The 27,037-nt window shown below is 44.8% G+C and overlaps 3 protein-coding genes and 1 long non-coding RNA gene across 5 annotated transcripts in view; 3 read left to right on the top strand and 1 right to left on the bottom strand.

Annotated features, from left to right (window-relative positions):
• The window catches only part of CASR (calcium sensing receptor), a 70,060-nt gene extending 63,037 nt beyond the window's left edge, over nt 1–7,023 (top strand). For both annotated transcript variants that reach the window (XM_090148722.1, XM_090148729.1), the window contains 2 exons: nt 1,925–2,048; nt 3,796–7,023. In XM_090148722.1, coding sequence (XP_090004848.1) covers nt 1,925–2,048; nt 3,796–5,246 — 1,575 coding nt within the window. In that variant the 3' untranslated portion in view covers nt 5,247–7,023. The remainder of the gene's footprint in view (nt 1–1,924; nt 2,049–3,795) is intronic.
• Nucleotides 7,024–10,076: 3,053 nt separating this feature from the next.
• On the top strand, nt 10,077–15,067 carry LOC116239960 (cystatin-B-like). Its single transcript, XM_031610223.2, has 3 exons — nt 10,077–10,267; nt 13,556–13,657; nt 14,301–15,067. The coding sequence occupies exons 1-3, from the start codon at nt 10,202–10,204 to the stop codon at nt 14,427–14,429; spliced, it is 297 nt and encodes a 98-aa protein (XP_031466083.2). The 5' UTR covers nt 10,077–10,201; the 3' UTR covers nt 14,430–15,067.
• Nucleotides 15,068–16,787: 1,720 nt separating this feature from the next.
• On the bottom strand, nt 16,788–21,833 carry LOC116239961 (cystatin-A-like). The gene is made up of 3 exons (XM_031610224.2): nt 21,705–21,833; nt 19,148–19,249; nt 16,788–17,011 (listed from the first exon to the last, which is right to left on the bottom strand). The coding sequence occupies exons 1-3, from the start codon at nt 21,768–21,770 to the stop codon at nt 16,883–16,885; spliced, it is 297 nt and encodes a 98-aa protein (XP_031466084.2). The 5' UTR covers nt 21,771–21,833; the 3' UTR covers nt 16,788–16,882.
• Nucleotides 21,834–21,842: 9 nt separating this feature from the next.
• On the top strand, nt 21,843–26,479 carry LOC149919768 (uncharacterized). The gene is made up of 3 exons (XR_016470297.1): nt 21,843–23,420; nt 24,020–24,089; nt 25,568–26,479. It is a non-coding gene; the product is annotated as an uncharacterized LOC149919768 (long non-coding RNA).
• The last annotated feature ends 558 nt before the right edge of the window (nt 26,480–27,037 follow it).

Consider the following 27,037-nt stretch of genomic DNA (forward strand, 5'->3'; position numbering starts at 1 on the left):
TCTACATTCCTCCAGCAGTGCAATATCCCTATTCTCTGTCCTGAACTATTAAAATGCAGCTATGTTGCTGAGTTTCATGCCAGAAAATGTAAATTATGTGACAGCAGGGAGGACTGTAATCTCTATGTCTATTGTAGTTTGCTTTGTTTTGTTTTGTTTTTCAGTTTATAGAATTTAAATTTCTTCCAGATAACAGCTTTGCTCAAAGGCAGAATAGCCAGTACTCTACTAATTGGAGCCTTCTGAGCTTCAGTCTTCATCAGGAAAGATTAAATATAATTAATTTTAACTTTAACTTTTTAACACAGGAACTGTAGAATTGGCCAGAGTTGGAGGGGAAAAAAAAGAGTTAAAGAGTAGGTAAAATAGATGGATTTTTTCTGGCAGAACTTGATGAAATTTCCCACAAAATACTTAAAAAGGCAGCCAAAGCAATCTCAATAGTACTAGCAATTCGTCTTTGAGAAATATGGAGGACGGGTGATGTCTCAAAGGATTAGAGGAGGGTAAATCGTGATATCTGCTTTTTAAAGCAGATACTGGAGAGCTAAGGGAATTACACACAATTAAGCTGAGCTTCGGTAATCCAAAAGACTTGATAAAAACAAATATTAAACAGTTTATAAATAGTTAGAGGGTAATGAAATGATAAGAAAAAGCCAACCTGGATTTGTCAAGATGAAATCATGTAAAACCAATTTAATTTTCCTCTCTGGCAATACAATCAGCTTAGTAGATAACAGAGAAACAGCACACAACTTCAGCTGGGTTTTTGATTCAGCCCTGTTCAAACTCATCACTGATAGCTTAGGAAAAGAGAGGACAGCAGATGTCCTCCTGATGGATGTACAACCTGTGGAAAGTTGTCCCAGGCAGTAGGTGTTAGCAATTTACTGTGGAGTGCTTTAAGTGGGGAGCTGCCAGGACTTTCCCTGGATATGTATCTGCCCAATTAATTATGCACTCCTGATTAACAGCTTAGAACCAGTGTTCCCAGAATGCTGCAGCCATGCACTTAGCAACATACAGATCAGGGTACTCTGCTGGCAGTGGAAAATACGTGTTTAGCTCACATTCTCATGCCCATGCAACCACTCACTGCCAGGGTATGTCTGTGCCCACATGGGCTCACTTACACACAGCATGAGCGTGCAGCCAGCAGGTAACACAGCTGGTCACTGCAGCAGCAGCAAAAGCCTGGGTAATCATTCTGGTGAAAGTGAGGTGGGAGCTTTACAAGTCCTCTCCATGGGCTTTGACATGGAGAACCTAAGGTGTGCTTCTTGTAGAGGTGTTCTTTTCTGGATCTGTGTGTACCTGCTGATCTGCATCTTCAAATTCTTGGTGTTCTAAGACTAAGGTCTTTCTCTCTTTTATGTAAAAACTCATCTTGTACAGTTAATTTACCTTATTTTTCTTTCTAGGCCAGAGAGGGCCTTTGGGGCCATTTGAGAGGAAATGGCTTCAAGGAACAGTTCTAAGTCCCATAAATCATTAGCACTCAACAGACAATCTATGGGAAAGAGGATCAGCAGTCAGAGTCCATCATCTCCGCAGTTGATTTAAGTTCCTTCCATAGACATGAATTGTCTTTTCTTTCAGTCACCTAAGGACTGTTTTCTGGTGTGTGTCTCAAGAGTCACGTATCATTTTGCAGTGCCCACAACATGGTAGAGATTAGAGAGCTCTGCTGATCTTCCCTACCATTCCTTGATGCAATCCTTCAAATGTGTTATCACTGCAGGGGGTTGAGGGAAGTCTGTTGTGCAACATCTTCAGTGGACAGAAGAGGAGAGTGTCTGAGGCTCTCCACCTAGCATGTTAAACAAGCAGTTACACCCTTGGGGTAAGCTCAAGGCCTACTGTAGGAAGACTGTACTTGAAGTACTTTACTGTTAACCCTCCTCGGGCTCTTTTCTTGCAGGTGCCCTTCTCTAACTGCAGCATGGACTGCCTGCCAGGCACCAGGAAGGGCATTATTGAGGGAGAGCCCACGTGCTGCTTCGAGTGTGTGGACTGCCCTGATGGGGAGTACAGTGATGAAACAGGTAATGCACACAGCACTGCTTTGGGGTTTGCATGGACCAGAAGAGTCCTCTGGGCACTGCCCACAATTGTACTGAAGTCACTTTCCCGCAGTGCTGAGTTGGAGGCTGCTCTGCCAGGGGAAGAAAGCATAGAGGGAAATTTGGAAAGTTTCTCAGACAGCCAGAAGCAAACTCCGCTGCACTGTAGAAGTTTTTCTTTCTCCAGAAATCTGGAGAAGGGAGACACTCCCTAACCTAATCCTAGCTATTGTAGTTGTCAGTGCACCTCCACTTTTTCCTCATGTCTAACCACTTTTCATTCCATGCTTTACAAAGAAATAAAGTCCATTCTATTCCTGACTTCACAAGCAAAAAGGAATATTTGCCTTTATGGATACACTAAGCACATGTTCTGTTGAACACTGGCACTGCAAGAGACCAGAATCCCTGGGTCCTATTGAACATGTATGGACATCTTTTTGTTGGTTTCAGTGAGAGTTTAGGACTGCTCAGGTTCTGCAGTGAAAACTCCAGTTTTAGAAACCTTCTGAATTTCCAACACCATTATCAGCTCCTCAGCATTGGGCATCCCAGGCTAATGAAGGCAAATAGAATCTTCCAGAGATGCAGTCAAATCAACAGTGCTGAGTGCTCAGGTTCTCCTCACTCTCTTCAGCAGCACTGGCCCCAGCACACACTGCAGACTCTGCTTGAGATAAAAACCAGTAAGGTGCATGCAAGACTGAAAAAATATTCTCCTCTGAATCTAATGTGCATCCTATGTAATGGGAATGGTAATACTTTTACCCAAACAGTAAACATAAAATAGTAAACATATTATACATATAGGAATGCATAGAAGAGTACTTATATGTACATAAACATATAGTACAAGTCGCACTGGTGTAGCATTTTTTAATTAAATAGAAACAAATTTGGTCATTTGTAATATGTACCATTTGTTGTTTTTCATAAGATTTTGGGAACTGGCACTGGTATATTTGGTATATTTGGGTTGAATAAAAGCAGTGGCCCTCCCTTTTGATTATGGCAGTCACTGGAGACAGATGTTGCCATCCCAATGGACTCCAATTAGCTCTACTCAGAAGAAGGAGACAGAGGCACTGATTCTCCCTCTGCAGCTATCAGAGGGATGCTTTCCTGGGTGTGAAGAGAGCAATATCATTTTAGGACACATCTCCACCAATGTTCCAGCATGAAATGGGAGTGTGATGGGAGTCAAGGGCATTGTTTGCCTTCAAATATAAGCATTTCAAACACATGTAAGACTTGCCTCCAAAGATTATGAAATAAGCTCTCAAAGAGCTTAAGGAGGCAAGCACATTTTTAATTTTTCCTGTGACAGAGATAGGCAGGATGTGTCAAATGATAAGAGTGTGAGAAGTATGAAGACAAAGAGAAGTAGATGATAAAAATGAAGAAATATAGGGTAATAGATCTTGTGTAGCAGCTGACAGTAATCTAACAAGTTTTGCAAAGTTTTGTCAAGAAATTGATCCAGGAAGCAGAGTGCATGGGCAGGACTTTAAGTGCACTTTGTGTTTTCCTGTATAGCCAGTGAGAGACTCATTGTTTCACTGTAAAACACTCTGAGACATCGATAAATGACATTGGGAACCTGCTGACACCTGAAGTGAACACCACCTGTATTTGAGTTGAAAGACAGCGTGTAGCTACCATATACTTTGTCATCCATTTCACCCTTTCATTCTGACAGACCTTCCCTTTCCTGTCACTTGTTTTTCAGATGCAAGTGCTTGTGACAAGTGCCCTGAGGATTACTGGTCTAATGAGAACCACACATCCTGCATCCCCAAGCAGATAGAGTTTCTATCCTGGACAGAACCCTTTGGAATTGCTTTAACTCTCTTTGCTGTGCTGGGAATTTTCCTGACTTCTTTTGTCCTGGGAGTCTTCACCAAATTTCGCAACACTCCCATCGTCAAGGCCACAAACCGAGAGCTGTCTTACCTCCTCCTCTTCTCCTTGCTCTGCTGCTTCTCCAGCTCATTGTTCTTCATTGGAGAGCCCCAGAACTGGACTTGCCGTCTGCGGCAGCCAGCTTTTGGCATCAGCTTTGTCCTCTGCATCTCCTGCATCCTGGTGAAAACCAATTGTGTCCTGCTTGTCTTCGAGGCAAAGATCCCCACAAGCCTCTACCGAAAGTGGTGGGGCCTCAACCTCCAGTTCCTCCTGGTCTTCTTGTTCACATTTGTGCAGATTGTCATCTGCGTGATTTGGCTCTACACGGCCCCACCATCCAGTTATCGAAACCATGAGCTGGAGGATGAAATTATCTTCATCACCTGCCATGAAGGCTCCTTGATGGCCCTTGGCTTCCTCATTGGCTACACCTGTCTCCTGGCAGCCATCTGCTTCTTCTTTGCCTTTAAGTCTCGAAAACTGCCTGAGAACTTCAATGAGGCCAAGTTCATCACCTTCAGCATGCTGATCTTCTTCATTGTCTGGATCTCCTTCATCCCTGCTTACGCCAGCACATATGGCAAGTTCGTCTCTGCTGTGGAGGTGATTGCAATACTGGCTGCCAGCTTTGGGCTTCTGGCCTGCATCTTCTTTAACAAAGTCTACATCATCCTCTTCAAGCCTTCCCGCAACACAATTGAGGAGGTGCGCTGCAGCACAGCTGCCCACGCTTTCAAGGTGGCTGCCAGGGCCACACTGAGACGCAGCAACGTGTCACGCAAGCGTTCCAACAGCCTCGGAGGTTCCACTGGTTCCACCCCATCCTCCTCCATCAGCAGCAAGAGCAACCATGAAGACCCTTTCCCTCTACCGGCTTCTGCTGAGCGGCAGCGGCAGCAGCAGCGTCGGTGCAAGCAGAAGGTCAGCTCTGGTAGTGGCATGGTCACCCTGTCACTGAGTTTTGAGGAGCCACAGAAGAACGCCATGGCCAACAGGAATGCCAAGCGCAGGAACTCCCTGGAGGCCCAGAACAGTGATGACAGCCTGATGCGGCACAGGGCCCTGCTCGCTCTACAGAACAGCAAGTCCCTCAGCGCCGAGCCTGGCTTCCAGACAGCATCCAGCCCAGAGACCAGTTCACAGGAGTCGGTGGTGGGAGACAACAAAGAAGAGGTACCAAACCCTGAGGCAGAGCCCTCCCTGCCATCAGCTAACTCCCGAAATTTTATAGGCACTGGAGGCAGCTCTGTCACAGAAAACACAGTACATTCCTAACAAAAGAAGGTCATGAAAAGCACTTCCCCAAGAGGAACTTGCTCACCTCTTGCTTCTGAATGGGAAAGATAACAAAGATACATATCTGTGACACAGTCCCACCACACATTGTTGCTATCGCCAGCCGGGTAAAACACGTGCCTCCAGAGGAAAGACTACCTGAAGCCTGTGTCTGGGGAGCCTTGAACTGAATTTGCAGTTGCTTTACTGAAATCAGGACATGTGGGGAGGACAAGTGAAGATTGCCTCTGGTGGGGCTTAAACAGAACTCTGCATACTGTCTTGCCTCTGTAAGCTTTTCCTGCCAGACTGCAACTCAGCTGACTATGGGAGGCACTGAGCAATTCCACAATACTCTGCTTTTACATTTATGTATAATATTCCTCTTTCCCACTATGTATAATATTCCCTCTTTATCCAGTATATGTGATCTGTAACCACGTGCATCAGGACTCTCAGCTGTTCAAAAGCAAGATACACGGTTTCACTTGGGGAAAGCACGGTCATTGGGAAAATAAAAAAGCCCCCAACATCCTGCATGCTGTGTACAGCCAAGGGTGTGAACATGTAAAGTATTTAATGTGACAGAGCACCCTGCTATTTATATTTAGTAATTTCTCCTCATTTCTCCCAATTTCTCCTCTCTGCCCAGCAGGAAATCCTGGACAATACCCTTCATAGACTCCATTGCACTAGACCAAGCTACTAGGTTCCTACTGGTTTCTTCCAGCAGATGTAGCTTTACCTCCAGCCTGCCTGCTTTGGTGGAAGGGGAGAACAGATTGTAAATCCCCCTGGAGATTGCTGCGAGAGCACAATGAGATGTATTTGTGATTGATTATGTCGCTAGTAGGTGTATGCTTAACAAAGTGTTGCTGCTGTAATATTCCACATGGCATACGTGGCTAACCCTTCCACACCATAGTCAGTGTTGTGCTTTGCCATATTAATCCGCCTCATACCCACACATAGCATTGCGCTGGTTGTGACAATACTTGTGGGCCTGATACAAAGCCAATGAAACAAGGTGAAATGGAGAAATAGCCCCCAAATTTGATAATATTTGAGATGAATATTGCAAGTGTGCATGTTGGTAGAGGATGAAGTAAATAAAACGTACAGAGTTGGGCTCTGGGACGTACAAACAGACAAATGAGTAAATTGGATGTTTGGTTCCTGTAGGCCTTCAACTAGGTTATGTCCCTCTTGTTCCATCTTGAAGAGACAGCACCTAAAGCAGGAAGGGTGCACCATGCCACCATGCCTTGACAAGAGTAAGGACTTCAAAAAGCACATTGGAACTTCATTAGTCCTGGCTCTTGTTCAACACCCTGAAAGTAAACATAAGTGCTTCTGACTGTGCATGGTGTGCCTGGTTCCTCTGCATTCTGCAAATGTTGAAGAAAGAGAGTCCTTAGAACAGATTTCTGTTGCAGTCTGAAGAAAGAAAGAGTGACCCTAGGCAACCTGGCAGGAAGGGCAAGGCTGTATAATACTGTAAAATTTGCTTCCCTCTTCCCAGATCCCATATGCAAGAACAGGCATTTGTCGTGAAGATGTCAGTACCTCCCCTCATCACATGTGAAGGCACTCTAAACCACTGTGGAAAGGTATATAGGCCTGCTACTTATTGTGAGTGGAGACAAAAGGACTGTTGTGAATGTGATGGGGAAAATACCACAATTCTCTTGTTACTGTTTTTTGCTTGGTTGACGTTTTGTGTTTTTGTGTGTTTTTTTTCCTGGCCAGAGCAAGAAAATAAAACTTACAGGTGACGTTACTGCATAAAAACTTGTTTTGCCACCTTCCCTTGTTGCTGACAAGGAAAAGAAGTTTTGCTTCTGGAGGGCACAGTGGAAGTCCAGAACCAGCAAGAATGCTGTTCAGACAAGATATTTTTACCCTTTTGTTTATCTATTATATTCACCTTGGAGAGAGCTCAAATTTTAGTTATATCATGTAAGAAGTGATCCGACTCTAACTGTATGGCCTGCAAACTACAAGATTTATTAAAGCCATGGCACTGCAAGTTAAAAGAAAGAAAGAGTTTGAAAACACATATCACTGGGGTCACACTTTTGGAAACCATATTCTACCACCGGACCCGGTGAGCGTTCCTCATTGCTTCTGAAAAACCATGTCCCATTCCCAAGCTGCTGATTGCAGGCTCCAGGCTTAATTTAGAGTTGGTAACTGAGAACTGTGATTTCGTGTACCTAACTAAATGCGTGAACAGAGATGGCCACTAGATGGCAAAAGGACTAAGAAAAATAGTTTGATTATGGCTCACTCTTAAAATTAAGTTCAGTAGCCAATTTGTTGTAGTGCTAGTGAATCACTCCTACATGTCAGATCCAATATGCAGCTCCTGAAGTAGATGGCTTTTAAAGCATAGAAGCACTCAGTGAATTCAGTGTGGGAAACACAAGATGTGAACTGTGCACAAACGTGAGAAATGAAGTCAGCACTTGCCTGTCTTGTTTGGAGAATGATACTCACTGGCTCTGCACACAGCAGATTATGTTGATATTTTACTGCTAAGATTTTGGGTATTCTTCATCCTTTCAGTCTACACAGAAGGAAGTTGTACCTTGGTGCACAGTAAGGTTCCAATGGTCTGCCATAATTATATTGTGACAGACCAACCCTTTTCAGTTTGCTGGGGAAGAACCACCCACCCTCACTGTGCACTTACCTGAGCTAAAAGCTCAGGCTGTATGAGCCCCTCTGCTGCAGCCTTATTGGAGTGACACGTGCTAGAGGCAAGGGAAAATCAGTAAAAAAAAAACAAAAAGGACCCCTTAATGAAGGTCATCTGTAACCAAATTATTTTTCTCCATGCACAGAAGGTATAGGTTCTCATTCTGCCAAGTTCCAGGGAAGAGAAAAATTGCTCAGCCACATGTTCAGAAGCCTGTCTGTAAGTCACAGGGGATAATGCTGATGACAAGCTGAGCAACATCTCTCTGCAGAAAGTTCACACCCAAGAACATCCACTAGCATGTTGCATCAGAAGTCACCCATGCAAATGGCTGCTCCTTCCCACCCCCCAGCCCACTATGGCTCAAAACCCTACTGAAAAGAATGTGCCCTTGTTGGTATTTGCTGGACTGTGCAGTAGAGAAGCAGTGGGGACAAGAAGCAGAGTGTATCAGCCCTGCACTGGATTTCCGTTGGCAGACTTGGGTGATGGATAAGGAACAGGAACCATCCCAGTGAACAGCCCAGTGCTGCACCCTCACTCTGCCCAAAGCCTAGGCAGAGCACCTATTTGCTGTACAGGGAGGAGCAATGATATCAGAAGAAAGAAGCACTTCTTCATTTAATTGTGTGCACCTCACCATGTCCTCCCAAACCCATGTAGGTTGCCTATGCAGTAGGCACTACCCATTCCTGGTAAACTGAGGGCTATGATTTATAATTATACCGAGGGGTGTTGGGAAGTTGTAGAGGAGGTTAGTGCTGTTACTTTCCCAAGTAATTGAATGTTTACAGTAATGCTATAGACATGCTTCTTTGTAGTGATTGAAAGCTTCCAGTGTCACCTGATTTCCATTCAGGAAGGATTATACTGATTTTCCTGCTCATCTTAGTGTAGGGCCAGCCTTGTGGCACTGTGCAAGCACACAGAGCTGCACAGCGCCAGCATCACCTCAAGGCAGTTCCCATTTCCTGCATCCTGCCTGGGCCCTGGGAAGGAGAGATGTTGACAAGCTGGGGGTCAAGGTAGGCCCAGGCAAGGCAGGGCTGGAGCACCTGCCCTGCTTGGGGGGTGGTCTGCCTTCTAAGGCAGATGGCTTTGGTTCCTTTTTGCTCTCTCTTCTAGGTTTTTGGCTTGCTGGCTTTTCTTCAGGGGCCATGACTACCCGTCCACAGCAGCAGACCATGGCACAGTTCAGCCTCCATCACTTTGGTGAACTGTGTCAAGTGCACCATCAGGTCAGCCCCCAGGCTTCTGCACCCCTGCACTTGAGACCTGTAGATGGGATCACCACACCCTATTGCTAGCAGCGCACACAGTCTCTGTGCTGAAATCCGTTTGTAATAACACTGGGACTGGCCACCATTCCCCCTAGATTATGGCCAGCTCCTGGCACAGCCCAGGCAGCACAGGGTCGAGGATCTCCTAGCACTGCCTGAAAAGTGCTGTTCAGAGCTCAGGCAGAAGACCATCCAGCGTAGCCCTGGCCTTCATCCCTGCATCTTCCTGCTGTGCTGGGAGCAATACAGAGGATGCTGCAAGTCCACGGGGGGGGGGGGTGGGGGGGGGGGGGAAGGAGGGTTGAGAGCAATGCCCGTTAGTCATCGTCTCCCCTCACAGACACCTTAATGGTGCTCATGGGCACCCTGAAGAGAGAGCTATCTGCCTGCAGATTTGTCCAGGTAGAACTGGGATTCACATGGCATTGTACACAGCAGATGGGACACATTCACACCTCCTCTTTGGCCAAGGTGTTGGTTCTCTGCGGTGGACTGGGGAGAGCTGAGGATGAGGAGCTCCTCTGCCTCCCCAGCACTCCCAATGCTCTGGAACTCCTGCAGGCTTGGCACTCCACACCACATTTTTAGGAAGGAACCTGAATTTGACAGCCCCATGCCGCACGTCAGGCAAGACAGGTTCTCTCTCACAAGCTCAGCAGAGTTGCCAGCCTGGACCTCAAGAGGGACTGGTTTGCGCACACGTATCTTCCGAGATTTCAAGGCGTCCCGAGTGCCCTAGGCCCGGCAGATAAGGCGCAGCGCCTGTCAGACACCTGTTAGGCACAACGACTGCCGCGGTGGGAGGGAATTCCAGAGCGAGACCCGGATGCAGCTCCCGACCGCCCGCGGAGGGGAGCCGACGCCCCGCCCCGCTTCCTCCCGCTGCCAGGTTCGGCCCGGGGGGGGGCAGCGCGACGGGCGGGGCGGCTGGGAGCGGGTCGGAGCGGATCAGAGCGGAGCGCTGCGCTGTCACCATGTTGTGCGGGGGCGCCTCCAAGGCCCAGCCCGCCACCAGCGAGACGCAGCAGATCGCGGACGAGGTGAGGGGGTTGGGGCCGAGGAGGGGCGTGTGCGGTGTGGAGCCGAGCGGGGCCGAGGCGGCTCTCCTGGCTGCGCACACCGCTGCTGCCGGCCCGGTGCCGTGTGAGCCTGCTGCGCCGGGGCCGCGCCCTGCCCGCGGGGGGGGACAGCAGCTTTGGGCAGGGGAACGGAGAGCCTCAACACCCCCCAGAAAATAAATAAATGTACGAGCGAGAAGACTGACAGACCGTGGGGGAATATACCGAGCAATTCGGAGCCCTCCGGAGCGCTGCCTGTGGCGTGCTGCTCAGTGGTGACACGAGCGCTGTCGTGTGAAGCGTATGCTCTAAATTGAGCTCCTTGCGGTCTGAATCTTACAGCCGACCTTCTGCTGTTGGAGCGGGAGAAAGAGGCAGCAAAAGCCCGCGCTGCTCCTGCTGTTCTGTGAGGCAGCTCTCCCCCTGCCAGGGTACATGTGCTTGCTCTCCAAAAAGGCCTGTGCAAACAAGTTCTTTCACGGCGTGTGCTCTCGTCCCCTTGGCTTTATCGGTGGCGTGTGTCTCTCCAGAGAAGAACGATGAAGGACACGCTCCTGCTTCTCTTGTGCACTGTCATTGTCCAGATTTGTTTCTGAATGCCAAGGCACAGCAGTCTGTGAATTAAAGCTGGGCTAGCTGACCCTGATGAGGCTGTCACCAAAAAAAATCCCAAGCTACATCTCGGAAGCACCAGTCTGAGTTTGTGTGCAGTTCGGAGCACAGAACTGAGAACTGCTGAGTCTCATTATCATTTTGCCCTGGAAAGGTCCCTGTGTGGCATTAGTTGTAGTGCAGGTATGCAATTCATATTGCACACTGATTTGTTTAAAACCTGAATTTCTATTTTGTTCTAGGCTGTAGTGTGTCATTCCAAAAGTAAGTTGAAGAGTAAAACCGAAACCCTATTGGATTCAGAATTAACCTAAGTATCTAAAAATTATTTGAATTGCCTAAATATTTAAAAGCGCATCCAGCTTGTTTTGGCTACTAGTTTAAATTGCTATACTTAGTGATATACATATGGGAAAACTCAAAGCTGAAATTTGTCCATGCAGTGATGTCCTCATCTAGGTATAGACTGCAAAGAAAGCATGTTCTGTCGATTGAAGACAGACTTCTCAGATCATCTTGTGTGCTTGAATTTCTGTGGAAATGTGTAGAGCCTGCCTGTTTGCTTACCCTAAGCAGTGCATTTCCTGTTGCTGCTTTGCCAGTTCTCACCTGCATGGCGTTGTTTTTTTAAGAGTCCTGTTTGTTGACCATTTGTTTGGTCAGAGTCGTAGCACTGGCACAGCATGACAGAGCAGGGCAGCTGCTCCTAGCAGTGTCTTTGGCCTGGAGTTCCCTCAGAGTGCCTCTCCAGAGCAGGGATTTCCACATGGCTCTGCTCAGCCTTTGGCTTCTCACTGCAGCTGTGGCAGGCCACTTGCTCCAGGCTGTGGAAATCATCAAGAGATCCTCCACTACATGATAATGGTCAGCCCTGTCACTGGACTGCAGGTGATTCATTTGGGAAGGGGCTATAATGCCAGGCAGTGTGGGGCTTTGTCTAGACAGCTCTTGTAAACCTCCATGTGTGGAAATGGCGTGGCCTCTCTTGGGAAACATGTCCCACTGTTGGACTGTTCTCATGGGAAAAAGGCTTTCCTTATATTCATTTCCTTCTTCCTCTCTTCAGGACAAGAGTCTAACCAACTGACCTCATGGTGGCCCATCACTGAGCTTGCTGCAGTTAGTTGGCATCTTCCTGAAACTGGGAGCCTAAAACTGGACACAGCATTCTGAATGTTTTCTGACAAGTAATGGGCAGTCATCACTTAACCACCCCCTTCTTCTGGCCTCCTGCTGGTGCAGCCCAGTAAACTGTCTGCCTTCATTGCTACCAGGGTGCACTGCTGGCTCATGTGTAGTGTACTGTCCCCAGGGACTCCCCGGCTCTAATCTTTAATGTGTTCTAGCAGAGTGGGCTGATAACAAGTCTTTCAGAGATTGCTTCTGTCTGGGCTCTCCCTACTGAGTCAGAATGTCCACTGATCATATGCTGTGGTGAGTCATTGCTGTGACACCCAGCAAGCTGCACCTGCATGTGACTCTGAGCTGACTGTACTCATGGAGCCTGGAGTTTCTAGTGGAAACACCAAATATGCTGAGTTGGTGCAATGTCCCCCTCCTTGCATTTCAGAATGCAAATTTGTGGGGTGTGCTTTGTTCATATCTCTTTGGGACGAGATGGCTACTGGTTGGCTGTCGCATGCAGAAAAGACCAGAGTTTGGTTTCACGCTTTCTTGGCACAGGAGAGACAGGAGAACATATCCTGCTCTTCTTTTGCAGGAATTGTTTCTGTTCCCACAGGCATCAGAGGTCTGGCAAAGTGGTGCTCCTTTTTCCCCAGGGCAGCAAGTGGGATGCAGGCAGTAGCAATGTAATAGTATAGGAAGAATGGAAGTAAATCATGTAACTAAGATAGAACATCTCACTGCAATTACTATTGCTCTGGAGTAGAGGAGGGCTGGATAATGGCACATTCCTCCTGGGAGTCCTCAGTGTGCAGCAGGATTACATAACACAAGGGCTAATTCACAATGCTCTTCTAAACAAAGCCTAAAGCCACCTGTTTTCATGACTGAGAACCTCACTGCATGGCCATGCTGTACCAGACAGTCAAGTGTGGGGAGAGACTACAGCTCACTAAAGCTCATCTTGGCACTGGGCGTTATTCTGAATTCTTGAGTGCAGCTTTTACACTCTGGAAAAATATATTTGGGGAAAAATATTTACATTTTGAAACACTGTAAACTGCAGTTATTAAAGGCTAGAAGAACTATTATTTTCCAAGTTTGGTTTTTGGATATCTGTTCTGCAGTTCAAAAAGGGAGCTAATGCTGAAGACAGCCAAGGGCTGTTTTTCTGGTTGAAAAAATGAGATATATTTTAAACGTTGTCTTTTTAAAAGACCTTTAAGTCTTGTTCATGTAGATCTTGAACCGCTTTACATTGTTTGTTAAATATATAGAAGAAAGGGAAGCAGAGACATTAACAGTGGAAATAATTTGTCAAAATGAATGTAGAAAAACAGCACAGTTCTTTGGTTTCAGTTACTGGTGACTGAATAGCATCACTGTGTTGCCTTGGCTGCCTGCCTCAGTACCTGGCCTTGCTTTAGTGTAAAATAAGGATCTGAAGGGTAATGAGGCACACTGATGGCGTGAGCCATAAGTTGTAAGTATTAAATACTGTATCAATCATACGTAACTTCTTGTTTCCCTAAGGTGAAGCCTCAGCTAGAAGAGAAAGAAGGGAAAACCTTTGATGTCTTCACTGCAGTTGAGTTCAAAACTCAGTTGGTGGCAGGGACAAACTACTTCATCAAGGTAGAGGACACTGGGCAATGGAAAAAAAAAATTAATGTTGGAATGTTTTTTGTGTTTACTTACCTACACAAAAATGCTTGTGATTTAGTTTTAAATAGAAAAAAAATTGTGCATTCAAAAAAAAAAAAAATTCCCCACCACCTCCCAGCCTGTCTCCTTGCCTGTATTAAATGGAGATATGCATGTTTATCTATTTTCATAATAATTTATACTCTTTAGTTATTTTGTGAAAGTTGATTTTGTAAAAGTTACACATCCACAATGCTGAACACTAATGTATTAAGTAAAGCCTGGATTTGTAAAGATACAACGAAGTATCAAATCTCTTTTCACTCTGCCTATAGTGATCACACGCACACACACACACGTCAAAGCATTTAAGTGTTTGTTCCAGATAAGATTCTCACTAACACCAGTTCCCTGTATGTCCATTCCCTATCTTGGGTAGAGGGAGGGCTTGCAGATCCAAGGTTGAGGTGCTGTTTCCCAGCTCCCAGTCTGCCTCAGAACAAGGTGACACCTGCTGAGGGGGTGCTTTTTGTCTACCACCTCTCTGATTGCCCCATCCTCAAAACATGCCAGTCTAAACCCCACTCCTGATGAAGGTTGCTCCACACCTCTTACTGGTTTTCATACCTTACAGGTTCATGTAGGCAATGATGAATTCATGCACCTGCGGGTGTTCAAAAGCCTTCCTCACGAGGACAAGCCATTGAGTCTTCATGGATATCAGAGCAGCAAGACCAAGCATGATGAACTGACCTATTTCTAGTAAATTTATCTCATGCACTTTCCTAATGATTTCTTTTGTATATTTTCTGTAGGCTGTAAAATGCTGATTCCTGTGCCAACAAAGAAAACTTTTTTAAAAAAAACTTAATACTGGAAAGAAAATCCATGTTTTTCTTATTCCATTCCCTTACTGTGCAATATCTAAATGAATCACATAGCTCTCCTTTCACCTTTTGCTTACGCTAACCTGAGTAACTGCACTGATTGTGGTGCAGCTTAATACTGTGGTATGCTTGTGGACTTCCCTGGCCTGGAAATTGCCAGGGAATGACACCAGCACTGACATATTTGCAGCAAGGAGCAAGAGGAAAACCGGAATCTTTATGTGCTGCTTTGCAACTGTGGACATATCCATATATTTAAATTGTATTATGTTTTTTATTGGCAAAGACCTGAGGCAAGAGAGAGAGGCGGGCTGCAGTCTTTTGTAAGAAACATTCCCTTGGTAGTAATGCTTATCCTGTTGCCAGCAATAGGATGTAATGTCCAGTAGAGGATGTACGAGTTTTGTTGTGTATAATTGCTTATTTTCTGAGTGCTGAGGAAAAGTAATGGAAAGGAATTTCAGCTGGACAAGCATTTCTGCATTTATGACAATAAATATTTCTCTCAAATTTAGGTGGTATATTTCACTGGTGTTATACTGTTTTCTTTACTACTTTTTCAATACTGGCAGTTATCTTGGTCAGAGCTTTTTTCCATAAGCTTTTTTCATATTCCAGATGTCCTTATGTTTATGTTTGTTTTTATGTTTTAGTTAGAAATACTTTATTTTACTCTGGTGAGGGACATGGAGTGCAACAAGGAAGGCTTCAGCAGGTATGTCAGCAGTAAGAGAAATTTCCCAGCTAAGGAAAATGCAGGCGTGTTGACAGAGGACACAGAAAAGACCAAAAGCTGCTCAGTGTTGCCTGTCTTCATTGGCAGGGTTTGCCCTCAGCATCTGGAGGTCCCTGAAACTAATAGGAGAATCTGCAGAAAGGAAGACTTCCCACCTGGAAGGGGAAGGCTGTGTATGTGCACTGGAAGTTTTGACACATGCCTTGTATAATGAACTGGGGAGGGGAGAGATGTTGCTGCATTCTGAACTGAGGGATACCAGCCCACTTTTACATTACACTGCTGTATGTTCTTGGTCCTATAGTATGTTCTTGGTCCTAGAAACTCTCAGCAGTTTTGAGAATAGGAGGCATGGTGAACTTACATATGTATTATTGTGCTTCTTATATACAATGTAGGTAGCATTGCTTACACAGAGCATGTTCTGCCTCCTGATTATTAAGGGTGCACTTAACAGATCTCTTAACTACTTTCTCCATATATGTGCTTTTACTCTTACCTGCCAAAAGAGTCCCCACCCCCAGTGTTAAATATACAAACAGTACAGTCTGCACTGTAACACATTTCCTGTTTTGCTAAAATGAAGTAGTTCTGGAGACATACATACAGTTGTTTTTTGTTGCTGGTAAACTTATAAATTATTTTCTTGGTTCAAAAAGCTAAATATTTTTGCCAAATGCTCTTCTGAGAGAAAGACAGCTAGTGCTGATAAAGCCAGACTTAGAGCATTTTAAAGACATCTGACAGCAAGATTCAGCTCTCATGGAAAATATTAGGCAGCAATCCCAAAGTCACAGGGATCTACAGATTGTCTTCACTTAGGACTTAAGGACTTAAAGCATTCAATTTGATGTCTCGCCCCTAAGCACCAGCTCGGAGTTGTATGGCAGGTAAGTCCAGAGACCCTGCCTGAGCAGCTGCCAGCAGGAAAATAATTGTGTTGGTTCGGGGTTGCCCTCTGTCTTTGTTCCTGCAGAAGTCTTAACTGAAGACTGTCACTGCAGGTGGCTGTTGCTACAAATAAGGGTGAACTCCATACATCCCTAGCCATCAGGGTCAGTCCCTACTCCAGGGCCTGAACACTGAGTTGTTTCTGCTGCAGCCCCTCCTGCTACTTTGAGTAGTTCCACCCCTTCTTCATCCCCACCTCAAACAGCCAAGCTGCTTTTTAGAGAGGGGCACGCAGTTTGACTTCTCAGCTCCACCCCTAGAAATACATTTATCTCACACAGCTTCTGAAGATCAGCCAATAGCTTGTAATTAATGCACTTAAAGCAAACCCAGGAAGTATGTGGCCTGTTACACTCAAAAATACAACAGCCTGAGCTTTGTATTCAGAGCTTGCCTTGACAGTGCTTGGAAGGAAGAGCTGGAAGGGGTGTAGTGTACTCTGACTCAGAGCTACAGTATTGTAGGTGGCAGAAGCAGGTGTGACTAGTACTTCAGAGCCCGCTGAAGCTTTAGCCAGGCAGCAGATCTAGACATGACACGTGGTAGATTAACAGCTTTCAAGTATATTTTATTCTCATGCATTTACTGACAGACAGAATCCACATGTGACTTGCAGAAGTGAGGAACCATTCCTCACCACCCTCAGAAGTAGACCAGAGGATCATCTCTGGTTTTGCCAGTCTGATAATCGGTGAGGCTGGGACCTTGGTTCTCCTGAGGAAGGGCTTGAAATATTCTTAAGTGGACGTAGCCATTATCAGAATTTTGGACCTGGAAACAAGAACAGCAGGAGAGTGAGGATCATGTGTACAACTAAAAGATGAGTGTGTATATGTAATATGTTCTGTCAGGAGCTTAATTTTAGGCATATCTCCAATTCCACTTAAACAACTCTTAATCAAGTCTGGGCTGTAAGTCATGACAGAAACTATGTTTCTATGTAATAGAGACTGTTATAAACCATTATTAAAAGTTCAGATTCATGTTAATGGAAGATGAGGACTGCCCGAGTTTGGAAGCACCCAAAGGAATAATAGGAAATATGTTTTGATGGCATGCTATTTATTTAGCTCATCAAGATTCCACTCAGTCCATCAGCTTGAAACTTCAAGCTTGGATCAGTAGAGAAAAGCCAACAAGTAAATCCTAACGACTCAGAGTGGGGACAAGACCCAGAAAGCTCCTACAAGATACAGAAAGAACTATCCAAAACCAGCACATGGTTATAAGGAACACTGCAGAGAAGCAATGACAATTGAAAGCCAAATCTCTTGTCTTCAGAATCACTCCAAACACATTGGTGCCTGGCCAGGCAACGTGACATGTATTTGTGCTTGCAGGAATTACCACAAGTGTATGATTTTTATTTTTATTTTTATTTTTTGAATAAACTTGCCTTTCCCTCCAGAAAGTCCTTACAAAGATTTCCTACAAAGTTGTGCGTTATCCCCTCTGTGCAGAGCCAAGTACAACAGGTGCTTAACTCTTACAGAGGTCCACAGTATGAAAAAAAAATTTCAATGCCTTTGGCTTTAAGAGGTCTTCACATGCTTTCTGGTGACAACAGCATGGCACTGTCTTGGTTTGGATGACATCTCAGCTGTAAGTCTGTTGGTAAAATATTAGTGATGTGGAAAATTCCAAAGTATTGCAAAGAATGGCTCTTGGGACAGAGCTCATGCCAGTCAATACTAAGAGCAGCTTGGTCATGAGGCTTAGCATGGAACCAAGGCAAGTACTTCACATGTGATTGCCTAGATCAGCAATAAGACAGCACTAAGAGAAGAAATGCAACCACGCATGACTTGTAGCTTTACCACAGCTTTCCTGTGAATTGTTACTCTTCATCAGCACTTTGCCCAAAAAAAGAAGGCTCATCTCACAGGAGCAGGACAAGGATAAGCATTCATTTAAGCAAGGCTCAGATTGGCCATATAATATGACAATTCCCCAGTGCCCAGAGAATGTAGAAGTAACTGTGAAAAGATATTTTAAGGAGAGTTTGTCTGTCCTTCCACGGATCAAATAATATGAGAGCAAATGCTTGCGTCTCTGCAGAAGCACTGCCCACCCAGCCCCAGCTGCCAATTCTCTTCATGTCAAGGGAGCACGTCAAGTGGCTGATAGCCACACATAAATGCAGTGTTTGCTCTACTTACAGAAAGCCAGCCCTGCCTCTTAGCAATGTTTTCATGCCTTCCATTCTGGTTGCAAACTATGCTCTTTAATTTCTTACGTGCTACTTCTGAGAAAGCTGCTCAAATCCATGGGTAAGCTTTTCCAGAAGAAAATGAATCACACTATCAGAGGACTCCAAGTGAAGCATTCTTCTTTCACAAATGAAAGTGTTGGCTTTTTTGTTTGTTTGTTTGTTTGTTTTTTAAATAAAGCAAGAACTAGCATGCGGGCTGTACCTCTGCAACAGATGACACAGAACTAAAGCGTGGACACATGCCTGCATGCAGCCCTAATCAGCAGAATCTGGGATGCTTGCATTACATTAAAAAAATATTTCTCCATCAGATCCTTTGGCTGACCTGCAATTAATTGAAATAATCACTACCAGGGAACGGAAAGGCAATAGAAAAGCCCCTGTATTGCCTTGAAAAGAAACAGAGCAGAGTTCTGGCTGGTAGAGATCATTTGAGCTGATAAGACAATCCGTAGTCTCTGAGTGAGATGATCCTGCAAAAAGTTATCATTCACATCTGAAGAAGCTGTGCATGCTTTTTAAGTTTTTATATTCCTGTTGTATGGTGGTGACAGAAGAACTTTATAAACATCTGGAGATACTCCTAACTCCAGTCACATAAGAGAGTTTTCTACATTTGCATAGTGGCAAGAAATGGAAGCAAGTCACCTACACTGTTTAACTACAAAGTAGTCCCTCTTATCATATGTACAAACCTTAACGAAGTAGTTGATTCCAGCAACCACTTGAGTCCGGTATATTATGGCTGTAAAGATGTTATAGGTCTCATTCTCCCTGCTTTCTAATTGTGGCTTCACCTGTAAAAAGAAAGGGAAAAAATGGTTGGTAGGTTCATATTTAAGTTTTTCCTTCCTGACAGCCATTCTAATTTTCAGCTTTCCAAGCACACACCCGTAATGAAATAAACTCAGAACCACCAAAATAACTCAGTTTACATCCAAGTTTTCAGCTGTCTTTCCTACTTTAAGTATTACCTCCAGCACTCTTTAACATCTAATCTATAATTAGTCTTCCCAATAGATTTTTTTCCTAGAAGCTGTCCAGCTAAACTGTATCCTGCCACAAGCCAGTGCCAGACCTGTGTAAACATCATCAGCCATTTGCTACACAGCAGCTGCAGATAATGTAGCTTTGGAATAATCAGATTCCATTCCAACCAAGGTTGGAAAAGATCTCCAAGATCTTCTAGTCCAGCTATTCACCTATCACCAATATTTCTTACTAAACCGTGTCCCTCATCTGAATGTTTCTTCCAATAACTTCCATTAATCATATGCAGGTTTCTCATAACCTCTTACTCTAATTGAAGTAACTGCCCAGAGTCTTTTGCTCCCCTGCACACTAATGAGGCTTCTCCATGTGGCTTCTGTCCCAGACAGCAGACAGCTATACTTCCAGCTCAGGAGCTGCTGACTCCAGAAAACAGGAAAATTTCCAGTCCTGTTCCAGCCAGGTGGGTTTGGAGGCTGCTAGGAGCAGAAGTTAACTGTGGTGTTTTTGGTACTCTTGGTTCCTATCTCAGTAGAAAAAAAACATCAGTGTTGCCCCTCTCCAGACTTAGGATGTCTCACGAACTCTGACCACTATTTCCCCATTTGTGACTCACAGACAGAGCCTTCCGTAAAACCAGGCACGCAAGCAGACAGCTTCTTAATCCTCAAATGGAAAAAAAGCTGTTTCTAAGTCCTTATCTAACAACTGCCTAAACCCCAAACATTCCTGTTTTAGGCAACAGCTATTAAACAAGGGGACTGAACAAACAGCATCCCCTAGCTTGTTAAGGATTAGGCTACAGAGAAGGCAAAGGTGCAAGTACATAACCACACAATCCCAAGAGCTGACAGGTCCTGAACATATCACAGTTTGCAGACACTTTTCATAACTGCATTCAAATCATACCAATTGCTCCCACTCTTAGCAGAGCATAAAATCATACAGAATGACATTATTAAAGGGTGACATTTATCCAGCTGGGAGCAGAGCAGGGCTGCCCAAACACAACTCATACCTTCACAGTATTTTCCCGATAAAACCTTATGAGGGGCTCTGCAGTAGTGTGTGAGGTTTTGCAAAGGAACAGAGTCAGCAAAAGTGTTGCAGGGGGAGGACCAGGGGAGGGCCACTGGGAGGAGCAGGGAGACTTCTCTTTCCCACTCTCAGCACAAGGTAGAAATTCACCTTGTAGAAAATAAATGGTGAAGAGTAATTCATTTTCCCAAAGATACTGAGAATAGCAGCGCACCATATTATTTGTATTATTCTCTACAGTTGCTACAGAGTTCTACATAGAAGGAACAGTGATACAGCTTCTGAACAATTCAATTCATATCCCCAAACAATTTTAGATAACCGTTTCCCTTTCTGTTTTGTAGTATATGACCTCCCCACTCACCAGCCTGTCAACATTACCCACTATCTCCTTCCTTCATACTCCAACCCTTCCCCACTTATATGTCCAGCCTACACAGCCTATTCACAGGATCTACTGCTGGCTATGCCTCGCCCCACACACAGCCCAGCTCTCCTTAGCCTGGCTCCTTCATTGCTTGTTCCCAGCCTGCAGGCTTGCAGGAAACACAGAGCAGTGCCAGTACAAACACCATCCCCTAAGGCACCTCAAAAAAGGGAGATGAAGCCCTGCACACGCAGCAGTGTGCAGCGCTGTCAGCCAGCATCTTCAGCCCCTCTGCTTCTTACATGCATTTCCTCAAGGAGGGCATAAGTTACACTGTGGGCAGCTGTCAAAGAGGGAAGAACTCATCCCTCAGAATTGTGAGGGTGAAGGCAACTGCTGGAATCACCTGGTAGGAGTCATGAAAGGAGCTTTATTGTGCCCTGTTGTCCCCCTCCTGCTCCTTGGGATGCAACTTATAGCCTTTTAAGAATTGCTGCACCACAGGACATAACAGGATCTGCTGGTTATCAATGACATGAGGAATTTTCTCCCTTCAAATACGTGGACCTCAGTGCTGACATAGTAGATTGATCTTCCACCTATATGCAAAAGTAACTAAAGATAGCCACCACTATGCCTACCTACAGACAAAGAAAGAAAAGTGCTTTGGCTTCATCTTATTGGCACAGTGCCTATCCAAAATGCTGAGAAAATATGCACTGGCAATCACAGAGATCCCCATTTTCAACTTCTTCAGTTTAAACGCTCAGTATCATCACTTGGTCTTTCTAGCTTTGCACAAGATTCAAGATTCAGCCTTTTACACAGAATTCATCTATTGGCAGGGTCCAACTCACCTGGTCAGCAAGATGCTGGACCTCTGGAGTAGCGGGTTTAGGGTCAGACAAGCCCCCAGTCATCATGGTGGCAGGAAACTTCTTTGAGATGTGCAGTGGTTCTGAGAAGGGATGTCCAGTGAAGTCTGAGAAGAGTAACTAGGCACCTCCTATAAATACATACACATGTGTCACAGAATCACATGACGTTTAACATATGGAACTTCCCATTTCTGAACTAGAGGGGGAGAGAAATGGGGAAAATAGAGGCAAAAGCCTTGTAAAGCTGCAATTATAGCCATACTAAATGGAAAGGACACTTTAAGATCTTATGTGCATAATGTTTCCACATCAATAAAAAAGAGTAAATGAGAGTCTCCAGCCCCTATACCTTAAGAAAGTTGGTTTGGGCTGAAACCAGAAGCTCTTGCCTCTCCACCCACATGCAGGTGACTATGCCATGCACTCAGGAAATGGATCAAAGTCACACCTAGTATTTCCCAACACTATCCAAGATCAGCAGAAAGCATTCAGAAACTTCCTTAGCACAAGTCCAATTGAAATTGTATCATGATGGGATCGAGTTCACTCAGCAAGCCTGCTGATGACACCAAGCGGAGTGGTGCAGTTGACACAATAGAAGGAAGGGATGCTGTCTGAGACAGGTAAGGAATGTCTCAAATCAGCATGAGGCAATCAGCATCACTTTGTGGACAGTTTTACATCTGAAAGCATTTCTTTGGACTTGTTTGCCTTTGAAGGGGAAGGCCCAGGAGTGTTTATTGGCTGAAGATTTGTCCTGAGAGCAAATGAAACCAGCTGATACAGTAGATTTGGAGATGATACCATTGTATCTCATGAAGACAAGATAGAAGCTGGCTTTTCCCTGCTTCCTCTAACCTGCTGACTTAAATTTGCAAGGCCTAGAAAACAGTAGCAGGGGAGTTTCTGCTGAGATCCTGAAGCCAGGAGCCATCACTGCAGAAGAGCAGGCTCGGCACTTTGGACTATAAGAAAGAGTTTGTACTGTCGTCATTAGTCATCAATTGGCCAACACAACCTCTGGATGACCCACCACTACTGGAGATCAGCACCTGGCACCGAGACATAGTTGGACCAAGGAGTGGTGAACCACTTTGCTTTGCTGTGTCTGCATACCTGTCTGTCTGTCTGTCTCTTTCCTCATTTTTTAAAATCTTTTCTCTTTATCTTCTTTTACTCTTTCACTCTGTGCAGTAGCCATTGCCTAATAATTTCTTACCTGTAACTCCTATTAATCATAATTAGCAAATTATCCAATGTTACCTCTGAGAGCATTAGTTGTTGTTAAGAAAGATTTCAATAAATTGATGTGAATTATTCCTCTGAGTCTTGGATGACTTGCAGACCCCTGCTGACTAGAGGAGGTGTGACTCGGGAGACAGATTCACCTCCCTCGAAACCTACTGTGTGGGACAAGACAGATGACATCCAGGGGGACCTGCACAGGCTCGAGGAGTGGGCACATGAACACCTAACGATGTTCACCAAGGCCAAATATGATTTGTTACACTTGAGTCGAGGCAACCTCAGACATATACAGACTGGGAGAAGAACTCACTGAGAACAGCTCTGCAGAAAGTGCTTGGGAATATTGGGGGATGAAAAGCTGGACATGAGCCTGCAGTGTGTGCTCGCAGTCCAGAAGGCCAACTCCATCCTGAGCAGCAACGAAAGAGGAGTGGCCAGCAGGGAGAAGTAAGTGACTGTCCCCTCTACTTTGCCATTGTGAGGCCCCATCTGGAGTAATGTGTCCAAGCCTGGGGTCCCTTGCATAAGAGAGATGTGCAGCTGCTGGATCAAGTCCTCAGAAGGGACACAAAGATCATCAGATGGCTGCAGTATCTCTCCGATGAAAAAAGGCCGAGGGAGCTGGGCTTGTTCAGGAGAAGAGAAGGCTCTGGGGGAAACATCTTTGCAGCCTTCCAGTACTTGAAGGAAACTAACAGCCAGAAGGGGGACCAACTTTTTGCGCAGGCAGACAGTGACAGGACAAGGGGAATGGCTTTAAACTAAAAGAGGGGAAATTTATTTTAGATGTTAGGAAGAAATTCATTCAGAGTGCGATGAGGCACAGGCTGCCCAAAGAGCTGTGGATGCCCCATCCCTGGAGGCATTCAAGACCAGGTTGGATGGGGCCTCAGGCAGCCTGAGCTGGTGGGTGGCAACCCTGCCTGCAGCAGGTGGGTTGGAATTGGGTGAACTTTAAGGTTCCTTTCAACCCAAGCTATTTTGTGATTCTAGGATTCTATAATCTCAATAGCCTTCTAAATGGGCATATTTTATTTTATGTGCAGTTCCTTCTGCTTGATCAGGAAGCTGCGTGGCCAGAGCCAGAAGGGGGAAAAAAAATAATCCTAGGCTCAGGTAAGTACCACAAACTATTTAATTCCATTACCTTTCCTACAAAACGTAAGGTTGCATTCAGAAAATCATTGAAATAATTCAATATGTAGTACCATTTACACTTTTCTTGAAAACTGACCTCCTCACAGATAACAAGTGATGCAACACACTGCAAACATGCACTTCATATCTAGCTTCAAGGTTTATTCTTGGTACAAATAACTTGAGTCTGAGAAACTGAGGCTGACAGGGCACTAAATTCAGGGGTATTTAGAATGAGATAGGAGCATGTTACAGATAAAGATATTGTAGAATTTCCCAAACACAGCAGTGTTATGTGACTCAATGAAAGCCATATGAGGAAAAATAGTTCTCCTGATACAACACCTTTCTGAAGCATATTCCCAGTTCTTGGGAACAGGTGCTCAAGCTGGAAGCCTGCCATTTCCTCTGAATTCACCACTCCAGCTGAGATCCTCATAGCACATTTTGTGGAGTACGTGATAACTCAAGCCAATGAGTTCAGCCTCATTCTTTTGCATAACACACAGCTGATTCACTCAAACACTGATGAGCTTTCACTACACTTCCACAGCAAGGCAGATGAGTTAACTGGAAGAGCCAGTTCACCTAACTGAGGTCAGAAGCCACAGAATACATTCAATAACTAAGCAGCGTCAGTGCTAAACAAGGCCACTTTATAAATTTCTTCATTCACGAGGATGCAGATCTCACTAACTCCCTTGGAGAGAGATGGTGGCACAGTATCCAGGGCAACATTCTTCCTCTTGCTTCTGATTAGCAAGAAATGCATCAAGTACAAAGTTAAGCCACAATCTCAGGTAGACTCTAGGAGAGGTACTAAATACATTAATGTTGTGTAGAAATCACTCATTGGACTTTACGTTTCTGGGCTTGTTGGTTTTGGCTTCAAGGCATGAGAACTTTTTTTTCCCTCAAACATAGAGTTGTGCAGAATGGAAGCAAATCAACATTATCAATGATCGTAGAATCATAGAATTATTATAGTTGGAAAAGACTTCCAAGATCATCCAGTCCAACAGTCCACTCACTAACAATACTTCTCACTAAACCATGTCCCTTAGTACAACATCTGCACGTTTCTTGAACATCTCCAGGGTGTGGGAATCGAATGTTGTTTCTGCATCAGAACAAAATAAGAATTTTGTTAATTTCATGGCCTCTGTTACCATTTGGGTTCTTTATTAGAACTAATAATTCTTTTCAGGGGCCTTTCTATTTTATTGGAGTTCTCATTGTTTTCATTGCTAATCCCCTAGATAAATCTTCCCCAACAACACATACTCAGTATATAAGTAAAGTAATATGTATGTGTGTATATATATATATCTGTAGAGATTAGGTAGATGGAGTACATTCTAAGAATAGAGAATTAAAGGAGATATATATATATATATATAAGCTAGTAACAACTTATGTATAGCCAGCATTGAAAATACATGTCTCACACATTGCAGGAGTATCCTGTGCAAATTAAAAGGACAATTCTTTACATGCCCCAGGGAGTGCCTGAAGAAGGTATTGAGGAAGATCGGAACCTCCCCTCCGTACTCTTTGTTTAACAAAGACTGAAGAAAATCACCTTATCAATATAACAAGAAGAATGTTGAGACATCTTGGAGAGGACAGGACTGACACCAGATAACAAATAAATTAACAAGTAGTTAACAAATGTAAACCTTCTGATAAGATTGTGAACCTGGAGTACCCAGCCAGTGGGGAAAAAGGGGAGGTTGGGAGGGAGGCAAGGGGGTGAAAACAGGGTATAAAAACTGTCATGTCGAGTCCATAGGTGCTCCTGCTTGCGGGATGCTTGCCATTGCAATCGCGAATAAAATCTGCTTTTATCAGAGATACCGTCCTGACAAAAATTATTTGGATGTTTCCAACAAGTGACAGTGACTCTACCGCCTCCCTGGGCAGCCCATTCCAGTGCCTGGCCACTCTTTCAGAGAATAAATTTTTCCTCCCCTGGCACAGCTGGAGGCGATTCCCACTAGTCCTGTTGCCAGTTACCCAGAAGAAAAGACCAACCTCAGCACAACCGCCCTTCAGGCAGTTGTAGAGAGCAATAAGGTCATCCCTGAGTCTCCTCTTCTCTGGACTGAACAATCTCAGTTCCCTCAGCCACTTTTCATAAGACTTGTGCTCCAGACCCTTCACAGCTTCACTGTCCATCTCTGGACATGCTCCAGAGATTCAATGTCTTTATTATAGTGAGAGGCCCAAAACTGAACACAGTACTTGAGATGCAGCCTCAGTGAGGTACTGAGTACAGAGGAACAATCACTTCCCTGGTCCTGCTGACTGCAACATTTCTGATATCAGCTAGGATGCCATTGGCCTTTTTGGCTACCTGGGCACACTGCTGGCTCATGTTTAGCCAGCTGTCAACTAACACTCCCAGTTCCTTTTTCTCCTTGCAGCTTTCCTGCCACTCTGCCCGAAGACTGTATCACTGCCTGAGGTTGTTGTGACCAATGCACAGGACCCAGTACTTGGTCCTGTTGAACTTCAGCCCGTCGATCCAGCCTGTCCAGATCCTCCTGTAAGGCCTTCCTACCCTCAGGCAGATGAACGCTTCCTCCAACTTGGTATCATCTGCAAACTTACTGAGGGTGCACTCAATTCTCTCATTCAGATCATCATTAGCTAGAGTTTACACATGCAAATCATCTTGTTTTCCTTCCCAGGAGCATTAGTGGCTGTCTCAAAACACAAGGATGTGTCTGACACTGGGATTAAGTACATTCCTGCACACATAGTTCATGAAGCTATTAAGTTCTCAAAATGCTGACATCTTCCAGACCTGTTACCAAAGATGACCAGGATCAACAGACTATCCAATGCAACTGTCATGGTTTTATGATTTTTGGTATTCATTATATCATATCGGACGGATATCAGTATATCATAACATCATGCAG

Source organism: Phasianus colchicus, chromosome 1 (genome assembly GCF_987193195.1).
Source record: "Phasianus colchicus chromosome 1, bPhaCol1.hap1.1, whole genome shotgun sequence".
In the NCBI taxonomy this organism is placed as follows: Eukaryota; Metazoa; Chordata; class Aves; order Galliformes; family Phasianidae; genus Phasianus; species Phasianus colchicus.

Excerpts from the sequence above, each read along its gene's own strand:
- LOC116239961 (XM_031610224.2), bottom strand. The coding sequence starts at position 21,770 with ATGATGACTGGGGGCTTGTCTGACCCTAAACCCGCTACTCCAGAGGTC. Across the intron at positions 19,250-21,704 it reads TCCAGCATCTTGCTGACCAG|GTGAAGCCACAATTAGAAAG; the intron begins GTGAGTTGGACC and ends TTCTTTTTACAG. Across the intron at positions 17,012-19,147 it reads GAATCAACTACTTCGTTAAG|GTCCAAAATTCTGATAATGG; the intron begins GTTTGTACATAT and ends TCTTGTTTCCAG.
- LOC116239960 (XM_031610223.2), top strand. The coding sequence starts at position 10,202 with ATGTTGTGCGGGGGCGCCTCCAAGGCCCAGCCCGCCACCAGCGAGACG. Across the intron at positions 10,268-13,555 it reads CGCAGCAGATCGCGGACGAG|GTGAAGCCTCAGCTAGAAGA; the intron begins GTGAGGGGGTTG and ends TGTTTCCCTAAG. Across the intron at positions 13,658-14,300 it reads GGACAAACTACTTCATCAAG|GTTCATGTAGGCAATGATGA; the intron begins GTAGAGGACACT and ends CATACCTTACAG.